The sequence below is a fragment of the Callospermophilus lateralis genome, chromosome 4 (assembly GCF_048772815.1).
Source record: "Callospermophilus lateralis isolate mCalLat2 chromosome 4, mCalLat2.hap1, whole genome shotgun sequence".
Classification (NCBI taxonomy): domain Eukaryota; kingdom Metazoa; phylum Chordata; class Mammalia; order Rodentia; family Sciuridae; genus Callospermophilus; species Callospermophilus lateralis.
The window spans coordinates 110,113,149-110,132,952 of NC_135308.1; the positions used below are offsets into that span (position 1 = coordinate 110,113,149).

At 49.3% G+C, this 19,804-nt stretch overlaps 2 protein-coding genes across 4 annotated transcripts in view; one reads left to right on the plus strand and one right to left on the minus strand.

The window, feature by feature from the left end:
- The first annotated feature begins 8,750 nt into the window (after positions 1-8,750).
- On the plus strand, positions 8,751-14,922 carry Nab2 (NGFI-A binding protein 2). The gene is made up of 7 exons (XM_076854738.1): positions 8,751-9,214; positions 10,646-11,519; positions 11,965-12,098; positions 12,427-12,478; positions 12,571-12,703; positions 12,912-13,103; positions 14,053-14,922. Exons 1-7 carry the CDS (start codon positions 9,132-9,134, stop codon positions 14,160-14,162), a joined length of 1,578 nt encoding a protein of 525 aa, XP_076710853.1. The 5' UTR covers positions 8,751-9,131; the 3' UTR covers positions 14,163-14,922.
- Stat6 (signal transducer and activator of transcription 6) overlaps positions 14,847-19,804 on the minus strand; it is a 28,619-nt gene continuing 23,661 nt past the window's right edge. For all 3 annotated transcript variants that reach the window (XM_076854736.1, XM_076854737.1, XM_076854734.1), the window contains exons 14-22: positions 18,814-18,908; positions 18,582-18,718; positions 18,111-18,257; positions 17,834-17,897; positions 17,610-17,720; positions 17,345-17,437; positions 16,405-16,470; positions 16,181-16,309; positions 14,847-16,089 (exon numbers count right to left, since the gene is read on the minus strand). In XM_076854736.1, coding sequence (XP_076710851.1) covers positions 15,900-16,089; positions 16,181-16,309; positions 16,405-16,470; positions 17,345-17,437; positions 17,610-17,720; positions 17,834-17,897; positions 18,111-18,257; positions 18,582-18,718; positions 18,814-18,908 — 1,032 coding nt within the window. In that variant the 3' untranslated portion in view covers positions 14,847-15,899. The remainder of the gene's footprint in view (positions 16,090-16,180; positions 16,310-16,404; positions 16,471-17,344; positions 17,438-17,609; positions 17,721-17,833; positions 17,898-18,110; positions 18,258-18,581; positions 18,719-18,813; positions 18,909-19,804) is intronic.

A 19,804-nucleotide genomic window follows, 5' to 3' on the forward strand; every position in this document is an offset into this window, starting at 1 on the left:
GGTTGCCTCAAGCCGCCTCCTCCTCTCTTGCCTCTCCCCTGCTATTAGCCCCTAACAGGCAGTCCCAACAGCCAGTCAACTACAAGGCCCTCTCCTAGCCACTAACTTGGAGGGCGGGGCTTAGAGCTCTAATTCCTCCCAGGACCCTAGGAGTCCCGCCCCTTAGCAACTGATGTAAGAGGGCGGGAGAAGCAGCTTTAGCCTATTAGAAAACCGGTTCTCGCCTCACCTTAGCAATGACAACAGGAAGATCCCACCCCTTAACAACATGCTTCCGTTCCCCAGTTTATTTACAAGCGCAATTGATGGCAAGTTTAGCCAATGAAAAACCAGAATTGGCGAAGCCTCCTGGACAAAACTTGGTATTTCCATCGAAACTGTCTCAAGTTCCTTCTGCTTTCTTTTTCTTTTTCTTCTTCTTTTTTTAAACCATGATCTTTTTGTTATAGGAAGCCTATAATCAAGATCTCTTTATGAATAGAGTCTATTCATGTTTTAAAACACGATTTGGCGAAGTGTGGTCTTCTAAAGTCCTAAATGATTTAAAACAGAAATCACAAAAATTTTGTGTTGTCAGGCATAAATGTTAAGAGTTTAAAAATGTGGGGCTGGGGTTGTGGCTCAGCGGTAGATCGCTCGCCTAGAATGTGCAAGGCTGTGGGTTCGATCCTCAGCACCACATAAAAATAAATAAAACAGAGGTATTGTGTACAAATAAAAAATAAATATTAAAAAAAATGTGGCCATATGTCTGGGGATGTAGTTCAGTGGTGAAATACCATCTTAGTATATGCAAAGCGTTGATTTGGTCCCCATCAACACAAAATGTCATAGGGATTTTTTTTTAAGTAATGTTTAATTCAAAACAAAATTAATTTGAGAATTAAGAAAAGGTCTCTTTACTATTGCCATTTAAGCCAAAGATAGCATGTACAAATATGCGACAGCAAATCCCTCTATAATACACAACTACAACTCACCAATTTAAAAAGCATGGAAAGGAAAAAAAAAAAAAAGCAGTAGCAGGATAAGAGGCAAAGGAATCCCCATAGGATCTAATAGTTGTAGATAATGAAACTAGTACACAAAGGAGCCAAGTGAGTTCAGAAATTCAAGGACAGGGATAACTTCTGAAGAAGATTCAAGCTTTCAAAACAGGAAGGTTTTTTTTAGTTGTTGTTTTTTTTTTTTTTTTTTTTCTGTCTTTTCTTTTTTGGAACTGGGATTGAACCCAGGGCTTCGGGTATACAAAGAAAGTTCTTTGCCACTAAACTACATCCCAGCCCATCAAAACAAGGACATTTTAAAAATTCCAAATGTCCTGAGCTATGGACAAGAAAAGAAATTACATTCTCATACAACATTTAGACCAACCATACTGCAATGTTCATCCTGTCTCATACTCAACAGATGACCAAGAGAGGTCAATATCAAAAGCAATAAATCACACTTATATTTACATGTACCCTTGCTATCATCTGATGAAAATGGTAATTTACTTCTGTAGTATTCCTCTTCAAAACTCATAACAGGGTTGGGGATGTCACTCAGTGTTAGATTGCTTGCCTAGCATGAATGAGGCCCTGGGTTCAATCCCCAGCATTGCAAAAACAAATAATAAAAACTAGTTAATACCAGTCTTAATCAAAAGAAAAATATTGCACAAATTCCAGAAGGACAGTAATCAAAAATGCTCCTCAAAACTGTCAAGACCAGGGGCTGATGTTGTAGCTCAGCGGTAGAGTGCCCGCGTAGCACATGCGAGGTGCTGGGTTTAATCCTCAGCACCACATAAAAACAAATAAATAAAATAAAGGTATTGTGTCCCACTATAACTAAAAAATAAAATATGAAAAAAAAATATCAAGGGGCTGGGGTTGTGGCTCAGCGGTAAAGCACTTCCCTCTTAACGTGTGAGACCCTGGGTTCGATCCTCAGCACCACATAAAAAAATAAATAAACAAAATAAAGATATTGTGCCATGTATAACTAAAAAAAAATATTTAAAAAAATATCAAGATCATCAAAAACAGGGAGTCTTCAGAAACTGTTCAAGACAAGAGGAGCCTGAAGAGAATTAGAATTAAAAGTAATGTGGGGAGGTTGGGGTTGCGGCTCTGTGGTAGAGGTCTTGCCTAGCACATGTGAGGCACTGGGTTCTATCCTCAGCACTACGTTAAAAAAATAAAAATAAGGGCTGGGGATGTGGCCCAAGTGGTAGCGCATTCGCCTGGCACGTGTGCGGCCCAGGTTCGATCCTCAGCACCACATACAAACAAAGATGTTGTGTTCGCCGAAAACTAAAAAATAAATATTAAAATTCTCTCTCTAAAAAAATAAATACATAAATAATAAAAATAAGAATAAAAAGTTATAAAACTTAAAAAAAAAAACTTTATGTGGTATTATAGGTAAGATTTTGGACCAGAAAAAAAGAAAGGTAAAAATAAAACTAAGGAAATATGAACAAACTACAAACTTCAGTCAATAATAATATATGAATAACTGACTATGGTGATGTTCACCTGTAATGCCAGTTACTCAGAAGACTGAGGCAGTAGAATAGCAAGTTCAAGACCAGTCTGGGCAACTTAGCAAGACCCTGTCTCAAAAAATAAAATGGGCTGTGGATGTGGCTCAGCACTAGAGTTCCTATGGATTCAATCCCAAGTATCAAATTTTTAAAAAAGGACTGGGGATATAGCTTAGTGTTACAGTGCCCCTGGGTTCAATCCTCAGTATTATAATAATAATAATAGTAAATGAATAATATTTTACTAATGGTGGAAAATATACCATGCTAATGTTGAATAGTAATAGGGTAAATAATGGGAACCCTCCCCTCATGGTGGCGCAAGCCTGTAATCACAGCAGCTCCAGAGGCTGAGGAAGGAAGATCACTGAGTTCAAAACTAGCCTCAGCAAGTAAGACTAAGCAACTCAATGACACCCTGTCTAAATGAAATACAAAATAGGACTGGGGATATGACTTAGTGGTTGAGTGCTCCTGAGTTCAATCAACGGTTACCGGCCCGCTGACCCCCCCCCCCCATGGGAACTCTCTCCACTCTTTTCAATGTTTCTGTAAGTATAATGTGGTTCTTAAAGTCTAGTAATATGCATGTGTATATATGTATATTTTATATATATTTCAGAATACTATTATGTACAAATATATAATTCACATATACTTACATAAACACACACACACTCCATTTTTTCTTCCACACCATTCAGAGCTTGCTTTTTGGTTTTGACTAAAGGCAAATTTGCCTTTAGTGACTCCAGAGACTGAGCCAAGAGGATCTCAGGTTCAAGGCCAGTAATTCCAGCAGCTCTGGAGGCAACTTAGGGATACCCCCCACACGTACACACCTCCATCTCAAAATTTAAAAAGTAAAATAAAAAGGGTTGAGGGTGTCACTCAGTGGCAAAGCACTTCATTCCCAGTACCAAAATACAAAGAAAAAAAAAGGAGTAATTTAAAAAGTTTTTTGCCTTATTTTAATAACGAAGACACCACTCAAAACACTTTGAGATTCACCTTCAAAATCTATGTAGCACAAGCTGCAATGAATATTCATTATCTGCAGGTGGATCTGATTTATGCAAATAGCCAAAAAAACTTAGGCCAAGGCTGATGAGTAAATAGGATGGGAAATCTGGATGTAAATGTGTGTTCAGAACTTTTTGAATTTTAGAAAAATAAAATGGCACATATGCACTATACAAGGCAACAATGGCATCTAGGACAACAACTGTTAACCAAATTAATATTTCTGCAATGACATATGAATAATGATACTAAGATAAATGAAATAGGTATAAATGAAAATCATAAATAATCTCATGTAAGTTTAGGTCAGATACTTTGCCACAAAATAAGCACAATTCAGATTAGGTTGAAGGCTTTGTTATTATTTTCAGTGATGGAGGGCCTGGCACTTAACAAGTACTCTATCACTGAACTACATCCCAGCCCCCAGAATAGGTTTTAATGTGTCAAGTAAGTTGTGAAAAAAACTTTTGGTTTTCCTAATTTCAAAATTTATTATTATAAATAAAGGATTGCAAATTGTGAATATTTTATGAAAACAATTCAGCCATCACCAAGTCCTATAGATTTTATTTTCTATCTTTTAGATCTGTCCTTTCCTCTCCATTTCATGCCACTAAATGCACCCAGCACTTTGTAATTTCCCACTAGGAGGGTCTTGAAGCGACAACATCCTTTGGTTTCCTTCATCTGGCTTCCCTGTTTTTGCAGTTATAAATCTTTCCTCTACTTTGCTCCTTAATGCAGATCTGACCCTGCCATTCCTAAGATGCAGTCTTTATGGTTCCACATATCTATCTCTGTAGGATGAAACCCAAAATATAGGTATAAAGAAACTACAAATTGCTATTCAAAGTTTGATACTGTTTGATACTTTGATACTAATCTGCAATGAAACTATTGCAGAAGTATGCTTAAGAAGTTTACTAACAATCTGAGGGAGAAACAATATTTATGAACTTTAATTTTTAAAATGGGGTGATTTGTTTCTCATTTTTCTAATCCACTTTTGTTGTATTTTATAAAATTAGTGGGCAACATTAGGTTAGAATTTCTTTAAAAAAGGAAAAAGATTAGTCCAGTCCTTAACAACAGTTTGAGATATACTAGTGTATAACATCCTTAATACCATGATTATATACCTCCCAGGGCTCATTTCTAACCACCCCACCCACCTTAACCCTCTACCCAGCAATAATAAACAATAATGCCTAGTTTTCCAAACATGGAGTTCTGTTTCGTGACTCCACACAAGCAAACACTCTGGTCTGATTTGACTTCCTTTCTTCCCAGAAATCTCTTCATACCTCAAAATTCTGGACTGCCTCATCGCCTCTCTTGGATCCCTGTCTAAATCAGTCCCTCACAACAGGCAGAATAGGTAACTTGCCCCTTAACACTTCTGTCATAGTCTGTACCCTTATTATTACAGTATGTTGTAATAATTTGTTTGTATGGCTATTCCTCTACTAGTCTGAGTTCTATATAGAAAGAAGTTAGGAACATTTGTCTTTAAGAAGTGAAGCACTTCTTGTAAAAGAACTGAGTCATGAGTGCAGACACACCCTTATTATTCCAGCTACTAAGGAGGTTGAGGCAGAAGGATCACAAGTTCAAGACCAGCCTCAGCAATTTAGCAAACCTAAGATCCTAGGTTTGACCTTTAGCACGTGTACACATACACACACACACACACACACACACACACACACACACACACGAAATTGAAGGATGCACTTCATGGACTAAATTGAAGGATAAAACTTCATAGACCATAAATTCTGATGTTATTAGAGGAGAGGAAAAGAAAAAGGAGAATCATTACTTTATATTCATTTTTTTTTCTTTTTTTATATATATCTATTTTTTATATTTATTTTTATGTGGTGCTAAGGATCGAACCCAGGGCCTCACGCATACAAGGCAAGAGCTTTTACCACTGAGCTACAACCCCAGCCCTATATTCATTTTTTCTATTACCAGCAAGGATTTCAGCTTTCTATGTATAGTACCAGGGTGTGAATTAACTTACCAGAGTAGTGGACATTTAAGAATGCCAATGAGCCAGACTTACGGGACTCACTGGAAACTAAGAGGAGGAGAGACATAAAAACAAATGTCTCCACTTAAAAACAATTTTGTCCAGGCTCAGCCCCTTTTGCTCTAAATTTTGTGTTAATTGCCCTCTTCTTAGTTGCTCAGGCCTGTAAATAGCATCATCAATTCATTCATTTTAGAGGGCAAACCAGGTATCAGGCCTCTAAAGAGGTCCTGAGCTGCGGGTAATACAACTATATTGAAATAGTGTATAAAGACCTCCTTGGAGAGGTGGGAGGAATTAATTTTGCCTGGAGGCGTGGAGGTGGTCCAGGAAGGAGAGGGTCCAGGAAGGTGAGTTTGAGCCACAGTGAGTGAGTCTTCAAGCATTTGGCTCTGTGAAAAAGTGGGGAGGAGGAGTGAGCGGTGCAATCTGCTAGATGAAAATCTACACGTGCCTGGGAACAACAATCCTTCTGGTTCGCAGTGACTGGTTTGCAGTATCCTCACTCCTCTTCCACCCACTTTCTCCCTTTTCTTCACAATCTTTTTCCCCTTTTCCTGGAGAACTAGGTCCAAGGATGCTGTCTCCTTTCCTGGAAGAGACCAGTGTAGACAATAAAAAGAATATTAAACTTTGATTAAATGAGATCAGTTGATCTGCTGTGTGCATTTGAGAACACTGATGGGGGAGGGGGGAGCAGGTGAGTCAGGTACCGATGTGGTCCTAAATGAACAAGTGGGACACTAAGGAGAATGGGGCCCATGCAGAAAAAGCAATGAAATTTTTTGTTGTTTTTTTCTCATTCCCTTTTTGTCCCTCCCCCAACACACACACACACCCTCTTATCTTTATGTTTTTCTATAGTTTCTCCTGGTCTTAGTCTCTCCTACCTCTCTCTCCCTTTGCTAAAGGCTGGAAATTCCTTGTTCTCAACGGAAGGGAGTAGGAGGGGAGTGGGGGTGGTAGGAGTGGGAGGGAAGCGAAGAACAGACATCTCAGCAGCTCCGGCGCGGGCTGCGGGGGCGCTCTGGGCCTCTGGCGGGGCCTGACAAGTCAATGATTTTTAAAATGTATATATTTTTAAATCCACACATAGATGGGCCCCAATACAAACCTAGATAGACAGAGACAGAGATATACAAGTAGATATAAAGAAACAAATATATAAACTCAGGATACTGAGCTTATTTATTTAAGACAATAGCGTCTTAAATTTGCTTTCCATTTTACAATTTGCAGAGTTTGTCACATAGTTTCTATTTGAACCTTATGACAATCTTGAGATACAAATACCCGGTAGTTTCACTCTCCCACCCAGAGGTGCGCACCCGGACCCTTTCTGACTGCGTTTCAAAGAGTGGACAAGCCTCTTCCGCGGGAGTTTACTCCCCTCCTTCCTCTCCCGCCAAGCATCCGCCCCAGGACGCGGGACCGGAGCCCTCAGAATCGCTCCTCCCTCCTCCTCTTTCCTGGACCCGGACCCAGGAGCCCATCACCCAGCAAGTTGCCGCCCCCTTCATTCACGCCCTACTCCGCCTCTTTCCACCGACGGGCGTAGCCCGGCAGATCCCAGGACTCAGCACCGCCCCAGGGGGGCCAGTGGGAGGGAGGGGGCGCCTGGAGCAGAGGCTGCGTGGGCGGAGGATGTGCGTCACGGGGAGCGTGGGCGGGGGAGGGCGGGGGCACGTGGAAACCCGGGGCCAGCGGCTGGCAGCCCGGACTCCAAAATAACCCGAGTGGGGGTGGGGGAGGGGCACTAACACTCCTCCAAGGGTGTTGGGAGGTGCCCCGGGAGGGAGCCCCTCTAGGTAAGCTCCTTCCTTGCAGGATGGGGTTTGGGATTGCGGGGGGGGCCTTACTGGTTCCTACCACCCACATTATATGTGGTGTTTAAGAGGATGAAGACAAAAGTCTGAGCTACTGAGATCCTCCCAACCAATAACGTACCCCTTCTCCCCTACCCCCACCAGAAAAAGAAAGGTCTCCTGGCCAGGCTGGAATGTAGAACCAGGCGGGACCCACGCCACCCACGCCCTGCCTGACCGAGCCACTCAGAAGGGCGGAATGGGCGGGTGGGGCTGACGTTTGCACCTAAGGGGACCCTGGCCAGTGGCTAGTCCTCTAGCTTTCCCCCACCTCCTTTCCCCCGCAGCCTAAAACCCCCACTTGCCCGCCCCCCCACCAGCCCTCCTAGTCGTGGGCGGGAGTGTAATGGGAACCAGATGGGGCTGGGAGAAAGCAAGGGGGGAGGGGCGGTGGGTTGCGAAGTGGGGCTAGGCTCCTTGAAGGAGCTCCTCCCTCTAGCTCTTCCACTGGGAATCACGTCGGACGCTCCGGACCTCTTGCTCATCTTTCACAACACTCTCTGCAGCGAGTCCTCTAATACAGTCCTAGAAGAGGTGTTCTCCTTATCCCAGCTTTGCCACCTACTCCTCAAGAGGTCCCCAACCTCAGCACATAGGGTGTCATCCCCCCATCCCTGCCTGATCACTATCAAAAACGCCTTGCACTTAATCAACACGCACCTATCTGATGAATTCTAGCTTAACCCGCCCATCCCTAGTCCCCAAACTCCGGCGCTGACTGGAGGCAGGGGTGTAGAAAGCCTGCGTTTCTGAAGAGTTATCCTAAGAACTCCTTTTGGGACTGGAGAAGGGCGCTGGGACATCTAAGGGATTCCTACAGAAGTCCGCGCTCACACTTGCCCTAAGTACCACTCCCTGGGAGTCAGATGCACGCACAAGAAAAAGCCGCGCACCCCAAAGCCTTCACCAACTTTTCCCCACACTCTCCTCTAACATTCACACGAACAGCAAGCACCACGAGGCCGGAGTGTGGGCAGCGGACTTTCGTGTAGTTGTTTAGACGAATGTACACGTACGTGCGCTTCTCTGTGTCTTTGTGTACCTGTGCGTGGTTGTGAAACAGCGCTCTCAGCTTGGAGGGCCAGGGGTGGGGGGGGGGAGTAGGAATGTAGCCGGCGGGGCGCTCACGTGGGTACGTGGGCGCAGAGAGGGCCGGCTGTGCATCCGGCGTGGGCGGCAAAGAGCGACCTCGCCCCGCCCGCTGGGTCCCCAAGCTCGCCCTCCACAGCCCGGCCTCGGTCACCTCAGTCCCTGACTCCGAGCCCCCGCCCCCGCCCCCTGCCCCACACCTCTTGCCCCCAGTCTCCTCCTTTCTGTGTTTGCTGCGGCGTCTCCGGCAGCCCAAAGACCCGGGTGCCCACCCCCAACCCCTGGCCCCAGCCCCCGGTTCTGCCCACGCCCTCCTCCCGCCAGCCCAGCAGCCAGCGCAGCGCCGGGCCTCGCTCCCCGTGCGTCCTGCGGGGGTGGAGGCGCGGAGAGGCGGCAAGCGCAGCCGGGGAGGGGGGGCAGAGGCATAGACAGAGGCGCGGAGGCTCGGAGAGAGAAGACGTGGAGGGAGGGACTGAGCCTGGACAGCGGTGGACACAGCATCGCGCCGGCAAAGCAAAGCGTGCATCAGGCACGGAGCGCCTGGCATCGAGAAGGCAGCCCGGGTGGTCTTCGACCGTCCATGCACAGAGCGCCCTCCCCCACAGCCGAGCAGCCGCCGGGCGGAGGGGACAGCGCCCGCCGGACTCAGCAGCCTAGACTCAAGTTAGTGGGCAAAGGGAGGCGGTGGGGAGTGGAGATGGGTGGAGCTGGACTCAGGAATGGGGTCCGGAGGGTGGAGGTCGAGGAGAGGACGTGGGGAAGTGGGACGGGGGTGGGGGGTGGAGACTGATGGAAAAGGGGGTGAGTCTTCGAATTAGGGGACCTTGGGAGAAGACAAGGAGCTGATGAAGCTGAATACAAGAGTACTATCTCGTTCTCCATTCCAGATTTACTCTATGGGCATGACCTAGCATGAGAACCCCCTGTAAAGAATGCGGGAGCCCCTAAGTGCCCGGGGAAAGCCCAGAAGCTTGAGCTGGCGACAGTACGGAGGGTGGGGGACGCACAGCTGTATCAGTGTGTTGTTGGCACAGAGCGTGGTCCCCGGGTCCAGGAGAAGCTAGCGCCTTTGAGTTAAAGGCGCATCAGCCTGCTTGAAGCAGGGGATGCCTGAGGCGTCCCTTCCTGTATTTGACTGTTCCTTCACAGCGTGGGGAGGGGAGTTTCGGTGTGCAGCCTCTCGCTGAAGAGGCCTTCAGCGACTCCCCACTCTCTTTAAAGATGTGGGTGGAAAATAAGGGAGAGGAGAGTAGGCGGGAGCCCCCAGGCGGTTTTCGCCCACAGACGCTACCACTGTGGGAGTGTGTGGGTGGAACAGCCCCGGAGCAGAACAATTGAGGCGCCCCTCCCCTCCCCCATTGCCTGAGCTGAAGGGACAGGACTACCGAGGGAGTGGGGAAGGCCACACCAGGGGAGGTCACAACTGAGGGGCACTGGGCAGGCTGGAAGGGAGGAGAGGTCTTGGAGGGAGAAAGCAAGGGGAACACCTAATTTGTGGGAAAGCTGAGGGTAGAGGAAAAGGGTCCACCTGCCTCACTGAGTAGGAAAGCCAGGGAAGGGGCCACACCCCTCCCTCAGCCACCTGGGCAGGGATGCTATCTGGCCAGCAGTGGGCCCCAGCAGTGGGCCCCACTGTGAGTAGGAGAGTCTCCTATATTCTCTTTACTTTGGGAAGTTATGTTAAGTGGTATTAAGACTGTTCAGTGTTTAGAGTAAAAGGTAAGGATTGTTTTGAGGGAGAAAAAAGGTCCAGCCATCTCAGGGGTGCGATAATGGGCCTCAGCACTCCAGGTCTTTTTGTCCCAGACCAAAAAGGTCGAAGATGAAGATGAAGATGAAGGGTAAGAGTCTGACTCATATAGACAGCACTGGCTTTTGGTGCGTAAGGTTAGCCTGTGATGACTCTATCATGGTTATGCCTCCAAGAGTGCCACATTCTCATAGTCTGTGTTCAGCTCTGGACATTGGGCAGAGAGAGTATTCAAAGGAGGGAGGGGAAGAAGAGGAGGCAAGAAAGAGAGGTCAATTGTTAGTGTGGGTTGGTACCCAGCAGGGGCATTTGCACTGACTGCCTCTTTTTTGTACCCTCCTCAGGGCCAGTGCCCGAGCCATGGCACTGCCTCGGACACTGGGGGAGCTGCAGCTGTACCGGGTCTTGCAGCGCGCCAATCTCCTTTCCTACTATGAGACTTTCATCCAGCAAGGAGGGGATGATGTGCAGCAGCTGTGTGAGGCTGGTGAGGAGGAGTTCCTGGAGATCATGGCACTTGTGGGCATGGCCACCAAGCCTCTCCATGTCCGACGCCTGCAAAAGGCACTAAGAGAGTGGGCCACCAATCCAGGGCTCTTCAGCCAACCAGTCCCTGCCGTGCCTGTCTCTAGCATTCCGCTTTTCAAGATCTCTGAGACTGCGGGTACCCGGAAAGGGAGCATGAGCAATGGGCATGGCAGCCCAGGGGAAAAGGCCGGTAGTACCCGTAGTTTTAGCCCCAAGAGCCCCCTTGAACTTGGAGAGAAACTGTCACCACTGCCTGGGGGACCTGGGGCTGGGGACCCCAGGATCTGGCCAGGCCGGAGCACTCCGGAGTCGGACGTTGGAGCAGGAGGAGAAGAGGAGTCTGGTTCACCCCCCTTCTCCCCACCTGCAGGGGGAGGAGTCCCTGAGGGGACTGGGGCTGGGGGGATGGCAGCAGGTGGTGCTGGGGGTGGTCCAGACCGCCTGGAGCCAGAGATGGTACGGATGGTGGTGGAGAGTGTGGAGAGGATCTTCCGGAGCTTCCCAAGGGGTGATGCTGGGGAGGTCACATCACTGCTGAAGCTGAATAAGAAGTTGGCACGGAGTGTGGGGCACATATTTGAGATGGATGATAATGATAGCCAGAAGGAAGAGGAGATCCGCAAGTACAGCATCATCTATGGCCGCTTTGACTCCAAACGGCGGGAGGGCAAGCAGCTCAGCCTGCATGAGGTGAGGACCCAGGTCCTCTCAGTACTGTCATTGATTCCTAGGTTTCAGTCTGCTTGCCTCTTGAGAATTTCTATGTTCTCCAGCTCTGCTTCATTGCCCCTTGACCAGGATCCTTGTCCTGGACCCCCTCCTTCCCACACCCACCTTGGCTGCTGCAATGCCTTCATTCTTAGCAAGGAGAGCAGAGATAATAGGCAAGAGCCCAGCTGCTCAGTAGTATTCACTCAAGACCCCACAGGAGTGGAGGAGGCCCTGAGCATTACTAGGAAGCAGTGGGTGCTGCTCTCCTGTCTTCCTCCCTTAGAAAATTCCTGTGTATTGTCCAAACAATTCTTGTGTATTGTCCAGACCTTCTGTGGATAGGTCTCTTTGATGGTAAAGTGGGGTGAGGTGGTCTGGGTAAAGCAATGGGGGAGTTAGGATTCTGTCTGTGCCTCCTCCACAGCTGACCATCAATGAGGCTGCTGCCCAGTTCTGCATGAGGGACAATACACTCTTACTTCGGAGGGTGGAGCTCTTCTCTCTGTCTCGCCAAGTGGCCCGAGAGAGCACCTACCTGTCATCCTTGAAGGGCTCCAGGTGAGACCCCTTCCCTGGGTTCTTCCTAGATTGGAATGCCGCCAAGGAGTTGGATCACGTCCTGACTTCCAGTTCAGGCAGCTCTAGACCTGCTTCCCACCCACCTGCATGCTTTGCCTTTGGCCAAGTTAACTTGTCTGAGGTCTGGTTCCTCCTCCCATCTGCCTTGGCTCCTCCCAACCCCCCACAGCAGCTATTGAGCTGGAGACTCCTACTCAGTTAGCAGCTTTTCAGAGTTTTCAAGTAATGCATGTCCCTGACCAGATTCTATATCCTGACCATCATGTGGCCCTCCCCTTCATCTCCTTTAATCTTTCCATCTTTATAGGCTCCACTCTGAAGAATTAGGAGGTCCCCCTCTAAAGAAGCTCAAACAGGAGGTAATGTTTTATGGGATGTTGTAGGGGTAGGAAAGCCTGCCCCAGCCTCCTACCTTGCCATGTTTTCATTTTCCCATTTGGGGTATCCACAGGTTGGAGAACAGAGTCACTCTGAAATCCAGCAGCCTCCGCCAGGCCCTGAGTCCTATGCATCCACATATCGTCCCAGTCTGGAAGAGGACAGTGCTAGCCTGTCTGGGGAGAGTCTAGATGGACACTTGCAGGGTGAGTATGCATTAGAGCACTTCTCTCTTCATTGTGGGAAGACAGGGATGGATGGGTGGGTGGGAGGATTGAGCCAGGAGCCACTGCCTGGAACAGGGTTGGGACACCTGGCTGGATGGGGACAGAGGGCCTATGGGTCTGGCTGTGTGGATGAGGGTGGGGTTCCATTGGCTGCAGCCCCTTACCTGACAAGTGCCCATGCCCACAGCTGTGGGGTCGTGCCCAAGGCTGACGCCGCCCCCTGCTGACCTGCCCCTGGCATTGCCAGCCCATGGGCTATGGAGCCGCCACATCCTGCAGCAGACACTGATGGATGAGGGGCTGCGGCTCGCCCGCCTCGTCTCCCATGACCGCGTGGGCCGCCTCAGCCCCTGTGTGCCTGCGAAGCCACCTCTCGCAGGTGAGGCAGCCAGCAGTGCTGTCCCCAATCACCCCAGTCACACAGGCCCCAAAGAACAATCCTGGTATCCTGGGACCTGGGGGGAGGAAGAGGGGACAGTAGGAGGGGTTCCAGCTAATCAGGCCTTTTGTGGAGTTGAGGGTGCTGCTGTTCCCATTGGGGGGGGGGTTGGACCCTTGTAAAGATCTGAGGGGCCAGGGGTGTAGAGAATGGAGGACGAAGGCAGCAGAAAGGAGTGTCATTAATAAGGGTAGCGTGTCTAGAACTTCCACTGATTCAGGGGGTGGAGCAGGCTAAGATTTGTGGGAATGGGTTGCCCAGTCTGGAAGCAGGGGAGCCCAAAGAGGGTTGCTTTGTGGACAGGGGAAGAGGGAGTGGGCCAGCAGAGGGCTGGGCAGCGGCTGGGCTGAGAGTGACGCAGCAGACAAAGCCACCAACCCTGGCTTGGTATTTTTAAACTCTGCGTGGGTGGGAAGTGGGGGCGGGGACTAGAAGGGGGGCTCTTCTTGAGGGAAGAACTGGGAAGCTGGCTTCCTGTGATCCCCTTGATTTGGCTACCAGAAAACTTGGGGGAGCAATGGTAGGGTGGGTGGGGCCTGGGTGGGGGCCAGAGATGAGTGGGGGTGGCACAGCCAGGGAAGGGGGGAGAGGGAGAGGTCAGAGCCAAACCGCCCCCGCGGCTCCTGACAGAACCAGAAATTCCAGCAGAGCAGAGGCGGCAGAGACAGAGACACACACAGAGACAGCCACACACGGCCAGAAAGGGGAGGGGGGCTGCACATACTTGGGTACAGAACCTTCCCCTCCCCGGGCACATGCAGAGGGTGTTAGATAGCATTTCAATAAACTAAGTACGTCTCACAGCTTTCTCTGCCCTTGCCTCTGTCCCTAGCTTCTCTGTCCTCAGCTTCTGCCCCACTGTTTTCTAACCTATGCTTTTTCCTTGCAGAGTTTGAAGAGGGACTGCTGGACCGATGCCCGGCCCCAGGACCCCATCCTGCACTGGTGGAAGGTCGCAGGAGCAGTGTGAAAGTGGAGGCCGAGGCCAGCCGGCAGTGAAGGAGGACCCAGGACCCCAACTTCTGGCTCAAACAGACCCTCACTTTCCATCCTTGGAACCAAGTCACCACCCCAATCCTTCCGCTGCCCTCCTCCTGCCTCCCCACCTGCTCCATGGGCACAGGACTATGGGGCTTCAAGCAATAATGAGCGGGGGCCTGGCGAGAGGACACATGGAGGGTGTGTGGTGCCCCCTCACCCCTGCCCAGAGCCCAAAGCAAGGGGCAAGGACTCTGCCTCCAGGGCAGCTGGGGCTCTCCTCTTCCTCACAAAACACACTCCCATTCTCTCTAGGTGGCCACCAGTGGTGTGAACAGTCTGGACTGAGTTTGGACATGGGATAAGGGGGACTTCCCTGGGAAGGTCCAGCAGCTAAAAATGGCAACATTTCCTCTCAGAAAGGGGGGCCTGAGAACACTGGACCTTTCCTCCTCCCCTCCCTGTCCTCATTTTTGTGCTTCTAGTTTGTTCCTTTAATTTAACGAGAGCTGCAGTTTGCCGGTCCATCCCTCTCTCCTCCGAGTCCTCAGCAGTTCTTCCCTCATGCCCTCTGGGGGATGTGGATGGAGACTCCCTCCACCTGCCCCTGGGAGGCCTGGGTTGGATTCAGGGTCTCCCCAGGCAAGGCCAGACTGCAGCATCTGTCCAAACACTTAGAGCGTCTTTCTTTTCAGATTGTGTACAGTAGATTATTTATTTTGTTATTTTGGAATAAAATTTATTTTATGGCTTAGGATCCATGACCCCCTGAGAGGGGAAAAAAGGGTGGCATGGGGTGGGGCAGTGGAGGGATGTGGGCAGTGGATGGGGAAAATAGAAGACAAGCAGTGGGCATGGCCCCCAATACCCTGGAGAGCCACTCAGCAAGGCCTGGGCTCCTCTGGCTCCAGGCAACATTGAGGGTGTGGAGACACTGAAGCTATAACCTATATGTAGGTGTCACAGCCACACAGACCCACCCAGACACTGTCACCTTAAAATGATGTTGGGTTAGCATACCAGAGGCCAGCATACTCCCTGGTGTCTTATACTTCCAAATTTGTGTTGCCACACAAGCAAAAGCAGATAGACACAAGTTATATGTGATCATGTAATGAATATATATGTCATGTCATAGTATGTTAATGTGTCCTGGGTACACATAATTTCACACAGCCATATAGAGGTTTGGCTCCTGTACTGTATAATCTCATCTGTGTACCAAAAACCTAACAGGCAAGAATTCAGGGGAATTTATTTTTCAGTCTAGCAAAATCCATATAAGTAGTCATGTGTCCAGGTCACTCCTCTCTTCCCACCAAGGGTCTCCTGGGTTACTACTACAGGATCCCAAAGTTGAGACCCAGACCCATGCCCTCAGTCTCTGGCCTCTAGTGCAAATGTGTGCACGTCTGTTTCTGCACATGCCCCTGGCCCCGGCTTAGAGTGAGTAAGAGAAGCCCTCTATGCCCTAATCTGTGATCTCTCCCAGCCCCATTCTCCCCAGAGAGCTGTGGGTATTCTACAGGTGCAGGCGTGTTGGGGCTTGTCTCTCAGTGCTGGAAGAGGGGGGACAGCGATGTGCAGTGGGAAGGAAGGAGTCAAGTGGCTCCCTCCACCGTGCATTCTCCAGGCAGTCTTTTCCTCCTAATGGAGGAGTGGCTGGAGATGGAAGGCACCTGCATGAGCAGGTATCCAAGGCAGGTCCATGGAGACAATAGAAGAGCTGTCTCTGGGCTCCTCCTCCTCCGGTTGGGATCACCAACTGGGGTTAGCCCTCAAGTCCAGGTGGGACATTGAGATCCCAGATTGCCCGTAAGGAGTGGACTGCAGGAGGGGCTGGGCTCCCAAGGACCCTCCCCCTGCCTCTCCTTGACCTTCCAGGAGAAGCTTGGTGAGGTCCTGTTCAGTGGGGGGCAGCAGGGGAGGGAACATGTCCTCACCAACCCTGCGAGAAAAAAGAAAGGGGGAAGCAGTGGAATAGGCATAGCACCCGCTCCCCTGCTCCCACCCAGCTTCTGCCCCAGGCTGTCACTCACCAGGTGCTCTGGGGGAACCCTGCCACTGTCTGGTTTAGACAGTTGTCTTCTGCCATGGTCACATCTGGGCAGAGTAGGGGCTCAGGACTAGACACAGCATGCTCTTGAGGCTGACACTGCAGTAGGCCCCTGCAGGGAACCAGAAAAGGAAATAAGAAGAAAGGAATGGAGTGAAGTCAGGGAAAAGGGGGAAGCATGGGGTCAGGAGGGGCTTTGTCACTCACTGGGGGTGAGGCTGGTCAAAGGGAAGACTCATCTGGCTCAGGCTGGGGGGCATGTGCAGGTGTGGCCTAAAAGCAGAAAAGAAACAATCAAAGAAAGGAAGGCTGGACAAAAGCAGGGTATTGCAAAGTCAAGACCACTAAGTGAGCTCTAGCACCGCCTTCTGAATTAGCTGCTCACTGAGTGTTTGACCATGAGCAGGCCATTTTTATACTGTGAGCAGTTTCCTCACCTATAAAATGTGATAGGGTGAGAGATAGGGGTGGCTTAGCCCATTTCTAATGTTTCTTTAGACTGAATTGGGGTGGCTTTAAATCCCCGCATTCCCCATCCTTCACCTCAGCTCAGAGCAGGGCAGATGTTGTATCTTAATGAAGAGCTAATGTACACCTGAGTGATACTTGGGGAAGAAAAATGTCTAGGGCATTTCAAGATTGAAGTAAAGTAAAAATGAATAAGTAAAAATCAACACAGCAGGTGGGGGTATAAGTTAGTGATGAAGTGTGTTCTTAGCATGCATGAGGCCCTGGGTTATCCCTAGCACCTCAATCATTCCATCAATCAATAATAGCCAATAAGTGACAGTAGATTTCAGATGCATACGAGGAAATATTAAAATGGTCCTTGCCATAAGATAGGCATAAAGCTCAGCTCTACATGTATTATGAACTCATTCAACCTTCACGACAATCCCATGAGGCATTGTTCTTATTATTATGTCCCACTTTATAGCCAGAAGGAGGTTAGGTCTCATTTCCAGTCAGTATGTGGCAGAGCAGGCAATTGGGATCTTACCCACCAGCACCATTAGTAAACAGAGGAGAAGAAAGGGTGTTAGCATTTGCTGCCCATTTCCACAAACAGCCTTTTCTAGTAGAGGCAAATGCCCACACCTTGCAGTAGGATGTTGTCCCCACTCCATCCCCCCAAATCCTAACTTACTCTTGGAAAGCCGGCAGCACATTGACCGACTCTTCTGTAGGGAGGTTCTGATACGAGGGGATGGAATGAGAGTGTGGGGGGTACACCTGGGGCCTGGGGAAAGAAAACAGATCCCTGAAGTCAGCCCTCCCTACCTTAGGAGGGGGAATTCCCTTCATGGGAGAGAAAATTCTCTGCTTCAGCCCCCATACCAACTCTCCCAGTCACCCAAGCTGAAGGCCCATCTGCACAGACCACATCCCTCCCCATTTATCCAGTTCCTTACGCCATATCTGGGCCAAGCTGCATGCTCATGGAAGAATCAGGGGGCATTCCAAGATCATAAGGTGGCACCATGGTAGTCATCTGGGGCTCTGGAGTGAGAATAGGCTGGTCCCTGGAGGAGAGAGGAAGGCACAGGTGACTGATGAAGGCATGAGGCTGCCACTCCTTTCTGCAGGTCAATACCAGCCCCTAGCTGCCACCCACCATCCATGGCCCCACACTAACCTTTCTACAGTCATCTTGATGATAGCTGGGACATAACCCCTGCCATCCTTCCCCATCTGTTCAGCTGTTGTGGGAAGGAAAGGAGAGTCATAAATGCTCCAGGGGTAGGGAGAAAGGGCGGTAGAAAAGCAGGGAAGACTGATGGGCAGGTAGAAGTGGGACTAAAAAGGGGAAGGGAAGTTAGGGATGATATATAGCAGATAGGGAGAAGGGTGTGGCTGGGATCAGGGAAGTGGTGGGCAACAAGAGGGCATCAATGCTGCCAGCTGCAGCTTACGCTTATAGTGGCTCCGGAAAGCTTCGTCCTTGGGTTTCTTGGGGTAGAGGTTTCTGAGCTGAGCAAGGTCCCGAATTCGGTCTCCCAGTGAACGAATGGACAAGTCTTTGGCAGAGAACGGTTGGATGTTCTCTATCTGTGGGGAACCTATGACAGGAATGAGACCTTGGGTTTCCTCTGTCCAGTCTCCCCCTTCCCTACCCCTGGCACAGGACCCATTCTCATTCCACCAAGGCAAGGGAGAGTGAACTTAGATCTGAGGGAGGGAAATCCACTAGTCTCCATTGCCATGAGCTCACAGCAAGAGGTAGAAATTAAGACCATAGAGGAGGAAGAGAAGTTGGACCCAAGGAAGAAATTCTTGAAGATCAGGTTGGCATCAAGGAAAGCCAAAACATTTCCTTCCCAGTAGAAACCCCAGAGGGCATAGGTACAGAGGCAGAGGACTAGCTAGGGTTGGGGTGACCTCACCATCCTGGCCCCGGATGACATGGGCAATGGTGATGCCCCCAATCTCTGAGTCACTGAAGCGTAGGAGGAAGGTTCCATCAGGCTCATTGAGAAGAAGGCTAGTGACATATTGTTTGCTGATGAAGCCAATGATCAGCCTGGCCAGAATGAAGGAAAAGATGGGGTGTGGGTACTGGATATGGAGAGGGAGCCAGAGGTATAGTTGCTCAGACCACCTGGGGCAAATACTCACCGGTCTGACCAGTAGCTCCGGAGACAGCGTTTGGTGAGGTCCAGAACACCATCGAACCACTGCCAAAAGGTAAAGCCACGGCCCAGCAGGATCTCCTGGGAGGAGGAGAGGGAGCTGGGGTGAGCATGGGTGGGGGCAGAGCTGGAGCCTGGTTAGGGAGGCCCATCAACGATATTCTCAACATGATTACATTGTGTTAGGCACCATTCCAAGCCTTTCCATATATTATTTGCTCTTTAAAAGAATATAGAGGAAGGTACTATAACAATCCTATCTTACAGACAATGAAATGGAAGTCCAGAAGGATCAAGTGATTTGTCTACACCCACAGAGCAGCTGAGAGGGAGAGCTGGGATTCAAGCCCAAGCAGTGTGGTACTGGTGCCCCTTATAACTCCCATACTAATCTCCATCCCTACTGAGGGCTGGCAGAGATGGACTTCAGAGGAGAGTGAATGACTTGCTGGCTATAATTTCCCTGCTCCTTTTACTAGCATGTCATGTGGGCTTCTTTTTCCTCCTTTTAAAAAAATTTTATTTATTTATTACAGTATTGCAATTGAGCCCAGGCCCTTGTACGTGCTAGGCAAGTGCTCAGTCATTGAGCTATGTTCCAGCTCTTTTATTTTATTTCAAGACAAGGTCTTGCTAAGTTGCCCAGGCTGGCCTCGAACTTTCAATCTTCCTGCCTCAACCTCCCAAGTAGCTGGGATTACAGGAGCACACCACTGCACCTGGCTCCTCTTTTTGTTTTGTTTTAAAGGGAGTAGTACATGGCTGTGTTTACCCAGCTAGGTGTCAACCAAGACACCAGATCTGCTTCTTCTCATGTTCTTATAACTGACTTAGTCCTGAACTACCTCATTTTGGAGGCAGTAAAATATAGTAATTAGAACAAGAGTCAGAAATATGGGGCTCCATCCTAGCCATGCAACTCACTGCTGTGAGACCCTAGACAAATTATTTAACTTCTCTAACCATAGCTTCCTTAT